The sequence below is a fragment of the Rousettus aegyptiacus genome, unplaced genomic scaffold, assembly GCF_014176215.1.
Source record: "Rousettus aegyptiacus isolate mRouAeg1 unplaced genomic scaffold, mRouAeg1.p scaffold_m13_p_1, whole genome shotgun sequence".
Taxonomy (NCBI): Eukaryota; Metazoa; Chordata; class Mammalia; order Chiroptera; family Pteropodidae; genus Rousettus; species Rousettus aegyptiacus.
Genome location: NW_023416284.1, coordinates 19,990,400 through 20,008,435, shown reverse-complemented (window position 1 = coordinate 20,008,435; position 18,036 = coordinate 19,990,400). Strand labels below are relative to the sequence as shown.

The window sequence follows — 18,036 nt, the reverse complement described above, 5'->3', positions numbered from 1 at the left end:
TCTTCTGAACCTCCACTCTCCCCTCCCAAGGAAGAAGATATCGGAGTAGGATGCAGAGATGTACAACCTTCATCAACAAACAGACTTTTATTGAGCTCCCGAAGTGTACCTGGCACCAAAGAGGAGCACACAGAGGTATTAGATAAGGTCTCCCCTCAAGAATCTTCTTCATCATGATCAGGGGACAGGAAAAAAGGATGGGAAGAAGCTGGTGTTAAGGACAGGCCTCCCTCCTTTCTCTGGTGGTCTTAGGAAGTGGGAGGGCCCAGAAAGGGATAGCTTGGACAGGTATCCAAGATATATATACACAGGCCGCACATGTATAAAACATGTGTGCAAAGCCCACACAACTAAAGAACCCGTGTATAAGACATAAGTGTATGTATCACATGTGGATAGGATTCACTTGCAAAGTCCATATGTGCATAGGCCACATGATATGGCACAAGAACTGCTTCTCCCCCAGGTTTGCTAGATGAGAGAAGGGCTCCACATCCTAGCCAGTTAGGCCTCTCAGGGCTGGGGCTGGTACTGGCCCTCCGTGGCCGTGAAGAAGTCCTCCAGCACACTGCGCAGGTAGTCAAAGGTGGGCCGGTCCTCTGGGCGCTCCTTCCAGCACAGCATCATGAGGTGGTACAGCTCCTCCGGACAGTTGTCAGGTTGCACCATGCGGTAGCCTCGCTCTAGGTTCTGAATCACCTCAGGATTGGTCATCCCTGGAGGTAGATGGGAGAAAGGACATCAAGGCTCCAGGCTTTGGAAGCCCATAAGTAGAGGAGATGTTCAGAACATTTAACTGGTATGGTGTGAGCAATCCAAAAGGATGTCAGTCTTCGTCGATAGTAAGGCCTTACTAGTGGTAACTGCTAAACATCAGCCATGCCACTTGCAGTGTCTGCTATGGCTTTGACACTCAATGACACACACCTACATCCATATCACCTGTCAGCTGTGAGACCTTGAGTGAGCCACCTCACCTCTTTGAGCCTCAGTTTTCTCATCCGGAAAATAGAACAAACAGTAGCTCCTACTTCACAGTTTTTATGAGGATTGAATGAGGTAATGCATATAAAGCACCAAGTATAGTGCTTGAAGAGGAGATACTGCATAAATAACACTTGTGATTACTCTAATTTGGTGGGGAAGGACGTAGTGGTCAGGGCCCAGGGCAGAAGGGGAGCCCACAGCCAGGACAGTGGTGAGGCTTCTCAAGTACATGAGATACTGCATCAGGAAGCCAGATAGACCATGGGCTCCAACAAAGCAGACCCTGTGTGAGGCAGAGATTTATGAAGTCCCTCCATGACCCATATGAAATAATTTTGGGGCCAGTCCCCACCCTTTGTGCTCCTCCTGGCCCACCTAGCAGGCTCCTAGCAAGTGGACCCTGAGAGGAGCAGGTCTGGAGAACTGCATGGTCACAGGAGCAACACAGCTCCCTGTTTCTAAATTTCCCATGTGGCTTCTTATTTCTCCTTCAGTCTCCTGAAAAGAGACTGTGACAGTCAGTCCTCAAAAACTAAACTCTTATACTGTCCTGGCAAAATAGAAGTTTTGCTCCTGCAAAACTTGAGACTTGACCCTGCTCAATAGAGACCCTCTCCCAGAAGCCTTGCCCCTGGGAATCCTCCAGTTATGAGTTCCTCACATTTCAAAATCAGGACATTGAGGACACAAACAGGGAACTAAACACCCAAAGCTAGGTAGAGTCAAGGCTGAAAACCCATAGGCTAAATCCAGTCTAAATATAGCCCACAGACGTACTTCAGTTTAGCCTCTCTAGTGTTTAAACAATGTGAATCAATCACAGATATTTGAAACTGGGTGAAGTCTTCTAAAACTCCAAGTTCTGACTTCTCTTGAAAAAAAAAAAAACAAAGATATGGGCCCCTATGTCTTAATAACAACCATCTGCTGGAGCAGATGCAAGTTCACCCAGGTCCCCGTTACCCCTCATTGTCTCCCTGATCCCAAAGCCATGTATCAGTTGCCATTTATCATGTTTTCAATGCCTTTTTTTTCTTCTAATAGAGAAATTCTATACAAATTTATCTCTCACTCTTTAGACAGAAAGCTTCAGAGGGAAGATAAGTCAATGTTTAGTGAGCACCTATTATGAGTCAAGCTCTTTCACAAATAGTTTCCTTTTTCATATCAGGAAACTGAGGCTTAGGAAGGTGCAGTCAACTGCCCAAAGTCACTTGCCAAATTGATTAATAACAAAACCTAACACTCTTGAGTACTTAGTATGATCCGGGTACTGTTCTAACCTTACATTTTACAGATAGTAAAAGAAGGAACGATCTGATTAAACAGAAAGTTAGCATCATGGCTAATCTGGTAATAAAAGGCAGGCCTTTTGCCTCTCAGGTCGGATCTTCTTCTATCATAATAGGCTATCTGTATCAGAACTAAAGAGAAGAGCTGGGATTACTGAAAGGAAAGCGAGATCCAGAGACATAGATGGAAGCTGTGGCTGATGTGACATCTGATTGGGGATACTGGAGTCCCATCCCTTAGAAGATGGAAGAGAAGCAGGTAGAAAGTTTCAGATTCTGAGCCTGGGAAGAAGCGAATGGAAAAACATGGATTTTGTTGCCCTTCCCCACCATTCTTTTCAGTTCCTGCCCTTGGCCCTGACCTGGGTAAGGAATGCGGCCATGAGTGACAATCTCCGTCAGCAGTATCCCAAAAGACCACACGTCCGACTTGATAGTGAAGGTCCCATAGTTAATGGCTTCTGGTGCTGTCCACTTAATTGGAAACTTGGCTCCTGGGGGTAGGCAGAGTGAGGTCACCTGGGTCTGCTCGGCCAGACCCTGTAGGCCCCAGGGTTCCCTTATATCCCACACCTACCCTCCCTGGCTGTGTACTCATTGTCCTCGATGAGGCGTGCTAGTCCAAAGTCTGCTATTTTGCAGCTCAGGGTATCAGACACCAGGATGTTAGCAGCCCTCAGGTCACGGTGGATATAATTGCGCTCTTCAATGAATGCCATGCCTTCAGCAATCTGCAGGCCAGGTACAGGTCAACAGTCCTGGGCCAGACATCCTCACCCCACTGGCCTGTGCCCATGCCCAGCCCTCCCCAGTCTCCTTACTTGGGCTGCCATGTCCAAGAGTTTGTTGATGGTCAGCTTGATACCTGCAGGGGTCTTGAGAAAATCCACCAGGCTCCCTGTGGGCAGAAGCAACCGTTGTTGACCCAAGTTGTCCCAACAGGAAGCTCTCAGGCTCTTCTCTCCTAACTGGGGGTCTAGAAGCAGTGTCTGACAAGTAGAAAGGAAGAGTGAGATCTGAAAATGGAGGAGTATGTGCTCAGAGTGAGGAAGCCCAGGATGTATGAAGATCTTTTCGCAGGGACTAAGATGGGGCATGCTTGGAGAAGTCTGTAAGCTTCTTGTTACCAATGAGGTAGAGCCCAAACTCCTCAGTCAGGCATACAAAATGTTGCATGGTCCACATTTGTAGTTTCTTCTCTTCCCTCGATTCCTACCTCTTTTACCCCACCTATCCCAGACAATTTTAAGATTTTTCACATAGACCACTGGGCTCTCACCCCAAAGTCTCTGTCCCATCTCTGCCTGCTAAAAATGCTACTTTTCTTTCACGGACCAGCTAGACTATTCCTCTAGGAAGCCTCTCTAGATCCTACAGAAATAATAAATTTGCATCATCACCTATATTTCCTATAGCATGCTAAAATTTTCCTATGACACAAACTTTGGTTTTCCTAGTACATATAACTAAAATGAGATTTCTCTGATAGCAGGAAACTTGTTTTGTCTATCCATGTTCCCACTGCCTAGCCCAAAGTAAGCAGCAATTAACGTGTGCTGAACACATTAAATGGAGTATGAAAAGAGGTGCCTAGTGGCCAGAGGGACCACGTCTCTGGTATCAGAGGATGACTAGAAGATCAGGGTTGCGAGTTACTGGAAGAGAGCTAGTGACTACTGGCCTTTCTCAAGAGATTAAATAAATCCCTATGTGAAGATGACAGCAACCTGCGTGTCCCACTGAGTGCTGAATTAGTCACCAAAGATAAAGGCCTCACTCATACACAGCAAATACATAGACATATACTGCCACTCCTCCATCATTTCTGTGGCAGATGTTGCTAATCAATCCCAGCACGCACTTCTAGTGAGCCTCAGAATCCTCAGTACAGAACTCCAAGTAACTACCAAAGTTGGCCCACATAATAAAAACCTATTTGCCATTTTCAGAATCCATTAGCTAATTAATAGCTCCCCCACACACACACTTCCTCAAAGAGGGACAGATCCTATACTCCCAAAGAATTAGAGCCAGATAACAACAAACTTACTGAGCAGTTACCATATGGCAGGAACTGTTCTAACTGCTCTATAAGCATTAATTTTTTCATCCCCACAAAGACCTATGCTAAAGTTACTATTGCATTATGATCACCATTTTATGGGTGAGTAAACCATGGCAGAGAGAAGTGAGGCAACTAGCCCAAGGCCACACAATTGTGAAGCCAGGATTCTAACCCAGGCAGTCAGACTCTAGGTCCCTTAATAACTTATTATTTCTGGGTGAGCCCGTTTAGATTTCTGCTGTTATGCTTAGGAAAACTGAGCACCAGAGGTGGGACTAGGACTTGGCCTGTGTCACACAGCAAATCAGTAGCAAAACTGGGTCTAGAAATTTCTATTTACCTTCCTGAGGCTCTCACTCTGTTCAATAGTGGACAGGGGAGGGGAAGAGGAGGGAAGGGGAGGGGGAGGGGCCCACCTAGAAAAAGAGGGCTATGGGGCAGATCTGCCCTCCCAAGGAGCAGAAGGGAAAGAAATGGGGCTAGGGACCCATTCATCTCCTGAGATCAAAACATCCTTAAATCAAGGTAGGGCTTTGAAGGAAACAAACGGAACTGCAGGTCAGAGAAGATTGGGGGTGAATGCTCTTTAAGAGTCTGCCACCTTAAGCTAGGCTCCCAATAGGCTTAGAGGACACACCCTCTTCTCACCCCTGCAGGTGAGTCTTTAGGGGCCCAGGAACACTCTAGAAACCTTCAGTGCTGAGCCCTACGAAGACTAATCTCCTCCATCCTCTAGCAGGAGCAGAGGAGGTACAGCAGCGCCCCCCAGCGGCCGAGCACGGCGGTGGCGCCCACCGTTCTCCATGTATTCCGTGATGATGTAGATGGGCTCCTGGGTGACCACCGCGTAGAGACGGACCAGCCGCTGGTGTTGCAGCTGCTTCATGAGGTTGGCCTCCGCCAGGAAGGCGTCAGGGGACATGCTTCCCTGCTTCAAGCTCTTCACTGCCACCTTCGTGTGCCCGTTGTAGTACCCTGGGGCAGGGAGGAATTGGAGGAAGTCGCTCAGAGCCCAGAGCCCACGTATCCAGAGCTAGACACCCAGAAACGGCATCGACCTCAGAAAACGCCTCCCCTCCCTCTTCCCCACAGTCCTGAAGGGCCTTACTCACCCATCCACACCTCCCCAAACTGGCCAGCCCCCAGCCGCTCCACCAGCTTCAGCGTCTCCCTGGGAACCTCCCATTCGTCCTCCCACCACGGCTTCTGAGGCTTCTGGGTCTGGCAGGGGCGGCTCAACCGCGTGCATAGCCCGTCAGAAGCATCTGTGAGGACAAGGGTGGGGAGTAGAGCTGTAAATATGGCAGGACTTGGGTACCCCCTCCCCCAGACACCACTTCGCCAAGTCCCGTCTAGGATAAATGGCCTGGTGGAGGTGGTGTGGGACTGTCACCTGACACCAGAGGCTATAGGGTATCACACCTCACCCACTGCGGGAGGGTGGTGAAGGAGCATACTCAGAGATGGGTAGAGGGTAACCCCGAGAGGGACTTTGGGGAGGCAAGCTGATGGGGCACAGATGAAGGAGCCTCAGGCCCATGTCTGAGGAGGTCTTGCCGCGCTCACTGGTATAATGGCGGACCAGCTCGTGCAGGCCAGGAAAAGTGATGCGGGGGGAGATGTAGAAGCCGCCTTTGTCCAAGTTACGGATCTTGTAATGTTTCACCACCTCTCCCTGGTTCTGATCGAAATCCCGGACAGACAGGGAAAACGATCCTAAATTAAAAAATGGGTGAAAGAACACAAAAGAGGGTTGGCCTTCAGCAAGTGGCACCTACGCACCTGCGCCCCAAACCGCTAGTTCTCCCGCTCGCACCTCCGCGCCGCGGTTCCAGCCCGCGGCCCCGCCCACCGGCCCCGCCCAGCGCTCACCCGCGGTGCTCTCGCTCTCCCGGATCAGGAAGGAACCGTGCGTGTTCCCGGGTGCCAGGAGCTGCCGTTCTGCATCCTTGCGGCTCAGGTTCTTGAAGAACCAGCTGCGCAAGGCAGAAGCGAATACCGTCGTCTGATGGTTCTTTCTTCCTCCATTACCCTCAAGCATTCACCACCACCTTTAGCACCTTTCCTCTGCTCTGGGGTCCCTAGATCTGCTCCCATCCATTCCCAGTACTAGTCCCCACTCACGGTTCGGGCTCCAGGCTGTTCGCTTTGGCAACGAAGTTGAAGGGGATGAAACCTTCCTGGCCGGTGGTCAGCGACTGCGCCTTCCACCACTCGCCACTCCTGCGCGACAAGCGGCGGTCAGCGTGGCCTGCTCAGCTTTGGAAACCTGGAAACCCTTCCTCAGAGCCCCAGTTATGCCATGCCACCCACCCTCTAGCTCAGCACTCTGGAGCCTCCCATTTCGTTTCAAGGGCACCCCCACTGCAAGCCAGTCAGGAGCGGCAGGAGAGCTGCGGTACCGAGGATTCCGGCTCGCTCAGGGCAAGAATGGGTGTCATGGAGGGGGTACTCACTGCTCAAGGATACGCAGTTTTTCACCCTTCTCAAAGCCCAAGTCTCCATCGTGAGATGGCTCATAGCTGTGCAGGGCAATAACCAGGTTGTCTGTAAAGTAGAGGGCGGAGTCAGGGAGAAACAACCTGGAACAGGCTGGGAACTTGGAGTTCAAGAGCCACAGAGCAGAGGACAAGACTGGGGACAAGAGACAGGACAGGGTAGAGAATAGGTAGGGAGGAGACAGAGGACAACAGCCAAGGATCCACAGGCCTTATCTTCCCGGCCCTACTGGTTGAGGTCACCTTGCAGTGGGGAAGCTGGGGGGTTGGAGCCCTCGTAGGTAACAAGTGGGTCTCGCACCTCAGAGCCATTCCGGATGGGCAGCTGTGGGGTGACGGATGAGAGTAAGGTTAGAGAGCAGGAGGCTGCGTCAGGCCCTGGCTCTCCTCCCCACTGCTCTGCCATGTTTCACTTCTTCAGTCTAGCGGGGTCATTCTTATCTCTGACTTTGTCAAATTACTTTGATGTGACCTTAGAAGAGCCCCTTCCCCTCTCAGATCTTCTTTTTCTTTCTGTATTGCAGGAGAGAGGGCCCGTTTGTTATTTCAAGAACTTGCAGTGGTAGTCCATTTCATCTCCTTGGTTGTGCACTGCACTTGGCTACCTCACCAAGCCCCCTGTCTTGCCTCTTACCATGGCCTTGCCATCCAGTGGGACTATAGGGTAATGGCAGTTCTCACATACATCGATGTTTTCCATCCAGTCATCTTCAGGGTTTGAGCTGCAGCTACAGCCCATGGTCCCTGGGGGAATGGAGAGGGAGCTGAAGGGGGTCTCCCAAGATTTACTCCCCCCAACATCAGACATGTTTGGGGCCTAGCCCTGGAAACTTTCAGAAGTACCTGAGATTATCAGCACACACACACCCCCTCTTCCCCTCAACAAGCCATAGAAACAAATTGGGGCTGTAGCTCCCAAATAATGCTCCCTCTGAGCCCCTAGGCCACAACTAAAGTCACACAAGGTCTGGTCTAAGCCCTAGACCCCACCCTCCCACCTGGGATGGGCAAACTGCCACAGGCACCTTTGTTAGTCTAGTTGCCCGCTTCCTGCCTCTCCCCTACCGGTTCTCTCTGCCCATCCCCCATGTTGGGGACTACCTACCAGAGATCATACATACTTCCCCAAGCCTTGTGGGAGACCTACGTTTTGATCTGTCCCTACCAGAGAGGTGCTTGTGCCCCACATGCTAATTATAATTCCCCTCTCCAGACAAGGAAGCTGAAAAAGAGATTCCTGCTCCTAAATGGGGCCTCTGCCCGCCCCCCACCCCCATCCTACACACAAAGTCTCCTGCAGAGGGTTCTTTTTGTTTCTCCCCAGCAGAAAACCCTTCGACAGCCCTATTGGCTGTAACTTTTTTATTTGTTTGCTTGCTTTAGCAGTGGAAACTTTTCGTCATATGAAATCAAGCAGAAACCCATAGATAAAGCAGGTAAAAGTGGAGCTGGTCTGCCTGAAACAGAGTGGGGGCCTCACTCTGAAGCCCCTAGGAGTCCCTGAGACATCTCCTTCCCTGGGTCTGCTCCTCAGAACTGCTTAGAAAGCACTAGTCCTCAGATAAAGTTTAATTTACTATGCATTCAAGACTCTTTAATAACAAGATCAAATCCACCTTTTAAGTTTATTCTGCTACACACACACATACACAAACAACACATACACAAGCACCTCTACCCACATACTCACAAAGCCCATGTTCTAAGCTATTCTTGTCTCTCCCAAACGCTCCACACTATTTTCTTACTATGCCTTTGCACATGTGGTTCCCCTGCGTTAGAGCCCTCTCTTTTTGTCCATCTATTGAATTCAACCTTCAAGGCTCAGCTCAAATATCACCTACTCTGTGAAACCTTCCTAATGATCTTTGCTCCTACAACATTCTACTCAGACCACAGTCATCAACTTAGGCACTGAGTGCCATGACTAGACTGATTTATGTGTAGTTCTACTGCCTCTCCCACCCCTTTGATGAGATGGGAGATTCCTCAAGAACAGAAGCTGTGCTTTACTTGCCTGGATGCCCCAGGACCCGAAACAAGTCATCATTAATAAATGTTGACAGGGATGCAGAGAGCTAATGAACAAATTCTCTCTCAAACAAGAAAAACCTAAAGGAGTCCATTACCACCAAACCAGTATTATAAGAACTGTTAAATAGACTTGAGAAGAAAAAAAAGATCAAAAACATAAATAATAAAATGACTATCAACAATTACTTCAAATGTAAATAGATTAAACAGTCCAATCAAAAGACAAGGTGTCTGAATGGATAAGAAAACAAGACTCATACATACACTGCCAACAGCAGATCCACTTCAGATAGAAAGATGCAGACTGAAAGTAAAGAGATGGAAAAAAAATATTTCCTGCAAATGGAAATGGAAAAAAAAAAAAAAAGCTGGGGTAGCAATCCTTATACAAGACAAAACTGACTTTAAAATAAAGGCTATGACAAGAGACAAAGAAGGACATTTCAAATCGAATAGCCAAGATATGGAAGCGACCTAAAAATGTTCATCAATAGACAATTGTATAAAGAAGATACGGTACATATATACAATGGAATATTATCTGGCCATAAAAAAAATGAAATCTCACAATTTGCAACAACATGAATGGACCTAGAGAGTATGATAAGTGAAATAAGTCCAACAGAGAAAGACAAATACCATACGATTTCACTTATAGATGGAGCCTAGAGAACAGAATAAACGAACAAACAAAACAGAAACAAACTCATAGATGTAGAGAACGGACTGGTGGTTGCCAAATAGAAAAGGAGTTGGGGGGCAGGGTGAAAAAGGTGACAGGATTAAGAAGTGCATATTGGCTGTTAAAAAATAGTCACAGGGATATAAAGTACAGCACAGAGAATATAGTCAATAATATTGTAGTAACCACGTATAGTGCCAGGCGGGTACTAGGACTGATCAGAGAGAGCACTTCGTAAATTAGATAAATGTCTAACCATTATGTTGTACAGCTGAAACTAATACAATATTAAATGTCACCATGATTGAAAAAATTTTGTAAAAAGTTTTTAAATGAACAGATTCTGCCATCTGCAAAGGTCTTAGCAACCAATAAAGTCTAATCTCTGGTTTTAGGTAAACAAACTGAGGCCCGGAGAGGCCTGCTTAAACTCAAGCAAACTATTTGGGGCAGAACAAAGCTAGACTTGCTAATCCACGCTGGGGCCAAGTGGACGTGGGAACAGTGGAGGATTTTGATTAGCAAGGCTTAAGGACCATGTCAGTTATACCTCAGTTTAAAAATAAATAAATACTCAAGGACAAGCCCTGGAGTCAAAGAGACCTAAGTTCAAATCCTGGTTCTGACACTCACTGTGTGACTTTGCTGAAATCATTCTTCCTAAACTTCCCTTTACCTTTTTCTGTTAAATGAGGATTATCATCCTTTCTCATAGCTTAATAAATATTAGCTTAGTTTAGAGTCTAGGAAGACTTTCACCAGTGCACATTCTGCCCTACCAATCCTTGCTCTAGTGGGTGAGAGAACAGGACTGGTAAATAATCCTCTTTGCTGTAAGCTCCTGTTTCTGAAACTGAGATCCTCATTATCTCTCATAGGTACCGGAAGACACAAGTATGCATCAGTGTTCCCTGACCATAAAAATATAGTTAAACTCAGATCTGTGTTGGAGGAAAATGCAAAATGTACATGAAATTTCAAGTCAAATCAAGAAACTTTCAAGGAAGAGTTGTAGGGGCAGGTTGAGAAATCTAGGAGCTAGGGGGAGGTTGAGAAATCTTGCTCAGCCAGAGTCCCCCCATCTGTGGCTGAAATTTGCTTTTTCACTGCTTATTTTATTATTATGGCCAGGAGCTGATTGGCAGCAAAAGCCTCCAGAAAAGGACTGATGACAACCTGGAGCCAGCCTGTGATGAGCTAGCTGAGCTATCTAGTAAGGTCATAAGGATCCTATTGTTTGTGATATTCAAACAGGCCTCGGAAAAACGCAGGTTGGTAATGTTGTAGAGAGAACGGCAACATCAGATGGAGTGTGAACTTAGATCAGCAAGGTCCCTTCCAGCCCTGTATTCTTGGAGGCTTCAGAAAAGGGAAAGAGAAAGATGAAAAAAGTTTGAGGTTGAAAAGAGAGGATGAACTGGGGTATAGCAGTAAGGAGAGGCCAGTAGAAGGAGCCGAAAGAATCTAGGCTGCAGATCATAAGGCTGGAAGCTGATACCTGCTTCTGGCTGGGGTCAGGTAGGGAGGGAAAAAGAGCCACAAGGCCTTGGGCTGGGTTTCAGGAGAGCATGCAGGCAGGACCTGATCCTAGACTGAATCTGGGCCTATCAGCATGGAACTGATATCCCTAAAAACTGAGGCCACAAGTGAGAAAAAGTCAAGCTGTGCTAAATTAAGCCCAAAGGAACTCTGTAACTGCCTGGTATCTGATGCCTCTTGTTTCCTCTGTGGCTTGTTTTTTGCTCCTGGAGCCCTCTAGCCGCAGGTAGCAAATCCCACTCTCTACAAAAGGTGAGCTTTGGAGTGTAGGGCCTGGCAGCAGTCAGAAGACACCAGGGCCTGGCAGCAATCAGAAGACACCAGGATCTGTTAATGTCAGAGATTATTTTGGTGAGTGGCTCTCCGCCTAAAGCCACGGGATGGGCGGGGGGGGGGGGGCAACATGCTCCTAGAAGGCCCCAGGATAATGTTGGAGGCCTGCAGATTATTTCAATATTTCAAAAATCTGAAGTGAAATCACACTATGATCTGTTTCTTAGCTTGACAAATTGTATTACTGTTTCTTCAGTGCATACTTAGTTAAGTCTTTGATTAAAATTTGAACTAGAAAACAAAAAATAAGTAAATGAGGTAGTTTAATAGGCAAAAACTTCAAAATCATGAAATTCATGGAGCCGAGGGGAGTTACAACAGGGGAAGGAAGGGCACAGGAGTCGTTGAGAGGGAAGAGTTTACTATTATTATCAGCCTCATTTTAAAGATGGAAAAGCTGGGGGATCAGAGAGGTTAAGTGATTTTTCCCAATAGCACATGAGGGTTCTTGGCAGAGGCAAAACTCAAATCAGGCCCTTATCAAGGTGCTCTCCTCTACTCTTCACTTCCTGAGAAGTATAAAGTGGGGAGGAGATCGGATTCTGAGAGGTCACAGAGAAAATGGGCAGGGAGGCAGGTCTAACAGGGTAGGGTCCACTCTCCATCAAAAATGTGATCATTGTGCTGTTAACAAAGTCTTTTCTCTCTAAGACACTTCTCTCTCCCTCTACTTAGAATGCATGTTTCTCAGTGTACATTTATCTGATGGCGAATGCAAGTCCATGCAAATGGAGGCATATGATTTAATGAGAATTGTGCTAATGTATTCATACCCATGGGTGTATATGAGTCAGTGCGTATAGGTGGATGTATAACAAAATGGGGGGATGTATGGTTTGTGCTTGTCCCTGTACAATTGTGAGGTCTAATATGCATACATTTATTTATACAATAAGTATAGGTCCCATCCTTCTGGTTTGACAAAAATTACTGGGTAGCCAAAATGATATAAGCAGGTTAATAAATGAGGTCAGTAAAAAGAAAATCAAAATTAAAGCTCAACATAAATTTCTAATTGTCTAAAAGAAAAAAAAAAAAGAAGAAGAAGAAGAAAATAGATCCAAGGAATCCCCCAGGCTCTCAGAACCAGCAATGAGGGCAGATTCTGGGGTGAATGAAACAGGACAGTCTTGTCTTCAAGCTCAGGAATTAAAGGTCAAGAGCAGAAATTTTGTAGATTCTAGACCTCCTCTGACTAGGGTCTGTAATGTTCTCGGTCAAACTCAAGGCTGCCCATGGTCCAGGGAGCACTTTGTGCCAATTATAAAGGGCCACCCCTCCTTGGGGTTAAAATTTGGAGAGCAGAGTGAGGGCTAGATTTCAGTCTCCATCTCTTCTTGCCCCTCAGCACAGTGCCCAACATGCACAGCGGCCCTGCTTACACTGTGTAGAATTGATTAAAAAATATCAGGCTGTGGGAAGTCCTAAACTAGATTTTCTGATCCCAGTGTTGTTTAGGAATCATAAGACGATGAGTTCTGATTCTTGCTAACTCATTCACTTTTATCAACTCCATAGACATTATTTTGCCTGGCTAGCCCTAGAATGTGCTTTGATCTCTTAAACAAAAATTTAAAAAGACCATACTCTTCCTCCCCTAAACTGTAAAGCTGTTTATTTATTGAACATTCTGTCTGAAATGTGCACCAGCTTCTTTCCAGGCTTTCTTGGGCTAATGCTTTTTGCCAAGAGCAAACAGATTATTCCACTGCAGAGCACTGTTATACTCTGGGCCACCTTGTGGCAAAATCTGTCAGGAATAATTTAAAACATTTTCTTGGCCTTTTTCTTCAGGCAAGATTTGGTTACTGGCAAAGAGCTTTAGTTATGGATGCCCACACAGTACCCTCATCATGATACTTCAAGGATTAGGGTTGGCAGGCACGATAAATGATTTCTGATGAACAAAATAGATGTGTCCTGAGTTCCCTTCTCTTTTATGTGTTCCTTTTTGATATAATACCACTTTTGAATGAACTCTTTGAATTCACAGGGTTCACAAATATAGAGAACAAAATAGTCAACCTTCTCTATATGCAAACAAGTTGGATTTATTTCACAAATGGGGGTGGCTTGAACATAGAATTGATTCTGCTGCTTAATTATTGCCATAAACAAGAACTATAGAGCAATTATTCTAAAGCTTGTATTTTTGGTAGAGGCCCTCCAACTGGTAACTTGTATGAATTTAGTAATCCCTTTTAGTGAGTCCCATCCCTCACCTACCATGTGCATTTTGCATCATAGGGGTTTTATCAGGATGGAGACTTACAGCATGACAATCCGTGCTGCTTTATTAAACTTTCTGGGAGTCTGCAGGTCATGGAAACTCAGCTCACCATGTCCATGTCATAGCGACCCAAGTTCAATTCCAAGTCCTCTCAGACACTGGCAGAGGGTCTTTGAGCAGGTTACTAAACCTCTCCAAGCCTCCTTCAGTGCCTCCATCTTCAAAATGAGAATTATAGGGCTGTTATGAGCATTATAAATGGTATATAAATGATTTCATATAATAAAGTACTCAACATGGTTATTGGCACATAGTAACGACTAAATAAAAGAGAATAATAGTTATTTGAGGCTAACATGAGCATTTCATCACACCAAACATTTTCCAGACTAAAATTATCAACCATTTTCATTTTCCTTAGACATTTTTGGCACTTTCACGGGCCACTTTTCACCTTTAACGTATTTACCTAAAATGGAACTTTACTACCATAAATGGAAAACCATTATCACCAGCCATAAACAGAAATCAGTATACATTAAAAAACAAAAACACCGAATGTAATACATAAATTCACACTTGTAAATGTCTATTTATTACCCCCTAAAATCACTCACCCACGTCCATGGTGCATGGGCCGCATTTTGGGAAATGCTGCACCATGAGACAGAACTTTGGGCTTAGGCCTCTGTCGATGAGTTAGAGGAGGAACAATTTTTTCAATTGGCCAGCCTATTGACCAAAATATAATGAGTTCCTCTTACATGCCAACCCCTGATCTAGCTCTGGAACACAGAGGTGAGCAGACAGAGAGGTTCCCGTCCACTTGGCCCTGCCCTCTGTGAGAGCAGCGGATGCCCCACTGGCAGGGCAATTCATTTTCACAGGAAACCATAGGCCTGTCTTCAGCTCACTGATCGGTAATGTCTGTGATTCTCAACAACACTGAGAGCACAAAACGGCAATACTTGCCAGGAAGTAGCATCTCAAAATCACCGCCATTACCCACTTGCCAAGTTAATGAAGTTTGGCTAAAACTGTTAAAAAGATGGGGTAGATCTCCATGTACTGACATGGGAAAATGTCACAGACAGAGCAGGATAAGAAGTTACAGAACAGAATGTAGAGTATAACCCTATTTGCATTTAAATATGTATATATAGGGGTTCTTTTAAGCCAGTCTCTGTGCTAAGCCTTTATTTGCATGATTTCATGTAATTCTCATAATAATCCTATGAAGAAAGTGCTATTATTACCCCCATTTTACAGATGCAAAAACTGAGGCCCAAATGGGTTAAAGCAATTTGTCTGAGGCCTTACAACAAACAAATATGTGGTGGAGTGGAGATTCGAGCCTTGTTCTACCTGCCTACAGAAACTAGGCTCTTAACCGCTAAGCTTTTCAGTAGCTACACATAGGAAATTCTGGAAGGGTACATACCAAATTGTTCCTAGTGAGCATACCCCAGAAGTGAGATCGAAGGGAGCTGCATTTCTTGTTTTTCTTTATATGCCTCTACACTGTTTGAATTTTTAAAAATAACCATGTGCTAATTTTGTACTTGAAAAACAAAAAACAACAAAACCATCACCAACGCAAACACTCTGCAGAGAGCCACAATCATTTTAGGAGGACCAACTGTATAGCCTGCCTTTCTATTCTTCCCTCATCTCAAGAGGTATAGGCATGGAAGAGGTGATACCAGAAAAAAGGTTCTGCGACCAAGGAAGTTTGAAAAACACTGGGTTAGACAAAATCAATCCGGCTCCTTCTCTGGAGGGACTTTCGGAGCTGACATAGACCGTGAAATTAATATATGACAGTTTGTAGCTGAGACCATGTACCTCATGGAAACTAGTGTTCTTTAGAACAAGCACTGGAAATGCAGCTCCAGATATTTTAAAACCAACTTTGAAGTTGGTCGTTAGAGGAGGCCACATCCCTGGATGGTATCTTGGTCCTGCCTACTCCCCACCCCTGACACACTTAGCTCCTCTCAGCATTGTTTTCACTGAATTAAGCTTGGGCTCCAAGCTTCTAAGCTCGTAGGATCCAGTGTGTGTTGTATATGTGGTCCCTGCTTCTGCCTCTGAACACATATGCATACATACATTTTCCAATGATAATATGTATGGTGTTTGGGATAGGGATGGTGTGTATGTGTGTAGCTGTGTGTGGGACCCTCCTCTAAGGTGGACCTGTGACCCAGTCTAGAATTCTCACACCCACTATACACAGGAAACAAGCTCATTTGCAAAGCCACACCACAAATGTGAGAGAATGGGAGGTTCACTGGCCTGCCAAGGTTTTAAGTGGGAGTAATTCTGGGTGTAGACAGGCCTCCGGTGTGCCACTTGTAGAAGGAGGGAGTGCTAAACTTCTGTTAAGCACCTACTATGTGTCAGAAGGATTCCTGGGTCATCATCCTGCTCCATGGGAGGGGTCACAGCCTACACCATTGCCGGGCACAGCATAGTCATTATTTTCATTTTGCTTACCAACAAGCACTCTAGAGACTCATTATTGTCTCTTTACAGATAAGTAAACTGGAGTTTGGAGAGGTGAAGTCACTCATTCAAGGAAATGGCAGAACCGGAATTGTACTTGAGTCTGCTTAATTCTGAAACGCATGTTCTTTGCATTGACTCTCTTGCATTTGGTCTTGCTCTGAGGTCTCTGACCTCATGCCACCCAAAGAATAGAACCCATGTCCTTGCCTTCACATCCTAGATACTGGGACTTTGTTTTTCTCAGAACTACCTTGACTCTTCCAGGAAGACTTCCAGATCATTAAAGGCTTGTCTTCTCCCATCCTCTGAATCCTCATCCTGTCCTCTTGCCATATTACTTGGCCCTTTTTCCCTTTGAGAAGAACCTCTGTCCCTGAGCCTCTAGGGTGAAGAACTCAGAGTCATCTATCAGCACAAGCTGGATTGGAGAGTGGGGAAGAGCCTGCCTTTATTCCTGTCTAGGGTATAGATGAGCCCCTTGAAGCTCAGGGAGAGCCAGCGTTTTCTCTAGCCCTCACAAAAGTCCATAGGCCTTGGAGCTGGGGAGAAGAAAAAGGCTAGGACATGCTGAGTAGGTGGAAATTGTGTGTCAAGAAAAACTCTAATTGCAGGGGAAACCTGGAAAGTCTGGTGCAGGTGGGGACTCCCCGCATAAACTGAAGGCTGAGAATTAGACGGTGAGGGGGTGGGCAGGTAGCTAACTATGCTTTCCTCAGCCTCCATCTTCCTGGGGTTTGAAGCAGGAATCCGCAGGACCAATTGGCCCTACACATGCAGCGGCTGTGTGTGGGGCTGCATGCAGCCAGAGTGAGCAAGGGGAGAGGGGAAGACATCCTGTGACACTTGGCAGGGGCAGAAATGGCATCTTTCCAGGTGGAAGTTCAGATGTTCCTTGCCCAAGGCCAACGGCACCACTGTCCTGAATAAAAATAGCCCTTCCTCTCCCCATTTCCCCTCATTCTCTCTGAGCCAACTTCCTAGCGTTGGGTCAGATACTTCCGCCCTGGAAGCCCCTTTCCAAATGATAAATATGCCCTCACATATCCATTCATTCCCAAGAAGAAGCTCCTCCCTCTCTCAAGCAATGCAAAAATCACTTCACACATGTTCATCTGGATGCTCTGGGTGACTCCAATCTCAAGAGATTCTTGCTTGTCACTGGGGTCTGCCCCAGCAACCAGAAGGATTCCTGGGCCCCCTGACTCAAGCCTGTTCATCGCTCTGCTCCATGGGGTGGGTCACAGCCCAGACCATCATGTTTTCCTAGGGGTCTGCCACCGCCTTGATGAGGGACTGCAGGGAGGGAGTGCCTTGCCCTCTCTGAGCCTCAAGAGGCTTATCCATCATGGGATGTGGGGCTGGACCTGGGGATTTCTGAAGGCCTTTTTAATACCTGACAGTGTGTGTACCAGATCTCCCAGTGAGGTGGAGGCTGATGGCGGGCAGCATGGCAGAGCTGAGCCAACAGCTATGTAGGAATGAGGTGGTCTGGCTGAGCTGCCCGCTTCCTACCTGACCTCCAGCAAGGTTCTTCTGCCCTCCTCTCCCAAAGGGTTGCTGTATACCCTGGGAGCCTGACTTCATGCCTCAATACAGCCCCCTGCTATCAGGCCCCCCACCAGCCCTATGGATCCCTGTTCCCCATACTCCTTACCTGCCCAGCCCAGGAGCCCTCTGGCCCCATTCACATGGTCCTCCTGGCCTAGCCTGGCTGCCCAGACGCAGTTTCAGCTCCCCTCGCCGTCGTAGCCACCACCTGACTCCTGGCGCCCACGTCTCACCCTGACTTCCTGCCTCCTCCTGAGGGCTCCTCAGCCAACCGGGCCTCAGCAGCCCAACCACAAGCCTCCAGCACCCTAAGCTTC

General features: G+C 46.6%; 1 protein-coding gene across 3 annotated transcripts; it reads right to left on the bottom strand.

The window, feature by feature from the left end:
* Window positions 1-68: 68 nt before the first annotated feature.
* LCK (LCK proto-oncogene, Src family tyrosine kinase) lies at window positions 69-17,953 on the bottom strand. Of its 3 annotated transcripts, none has more exons than XM_016150454.2 (13): window positions 17,826-17,945; window positions 7,477-7,586; window positions 7,086-7,167; window positions 6,801-6,891; window positions 6,469-6,567; window positions 6,217-6,320; window positions 5,911-6,060; window positions 5,457-5,609; window positions 5,140-5,319; window positions 3,101-3,177; window positions 2,857-3,010; window positions 2,642-2,773; window positions 69-716 (listed from the first exon to the last, which is right to left on the bottom strand). In XM_016150454.2, the coding sequence occupies exons 2-13, from the start codon at window positions 7,579-7,581 to the stop codon at window positions 514-516; spliced, it is 1,530 nt and encodes a 509-aa protein (XP_016005940.1). In that variant the 5' UTR covers window positions 7,582-7,586; window positions 17,826-17,945; the 3' UTR covers window positions 69-513. The 3 variants fall into 3 exon arrangements, with proteins under 3 accessions (XP_016005940.1, XP_016005939.1, XP_016005941.1); XM_016150453.2 differs by lacking the exon at window positions 17,826-17,945 and adding an exon at window positions 13,703-13,813; XM_016150455.2 differs by lacking the exon at window positions 7,477-7,586 and having other exon boundaries at window positions 73-716; window positions 17,826-17,953.
* Window positions 17,954-18,036: the final 83 nt, after the last annotated feature.

Bases quoted from the DNA above. Each gene is read 5' to 3' on its own strand.
- LCK (XM_016150453.2), bottom strand. From the start codon at position 13,754: ATGACCTGCAGACTCCCAGAAAGTTTAATAAAGCAGCACGGATTGTCA. The intron at 7,168-7,476 runs GTAAGAGGCAAG...GTCACCCCACAG, and splicing joins CACTGGATGGCAAGGCCATG to CTGCCCATCCGGAATGGCTC. The intron at 3,011-3,100 runs GTAAGGAGACTG...CCTGGCCTGCAG, and splicing joins TCTTGGACATGGCAGCCCAA to ATTGCTGAAGGCATGGCATT.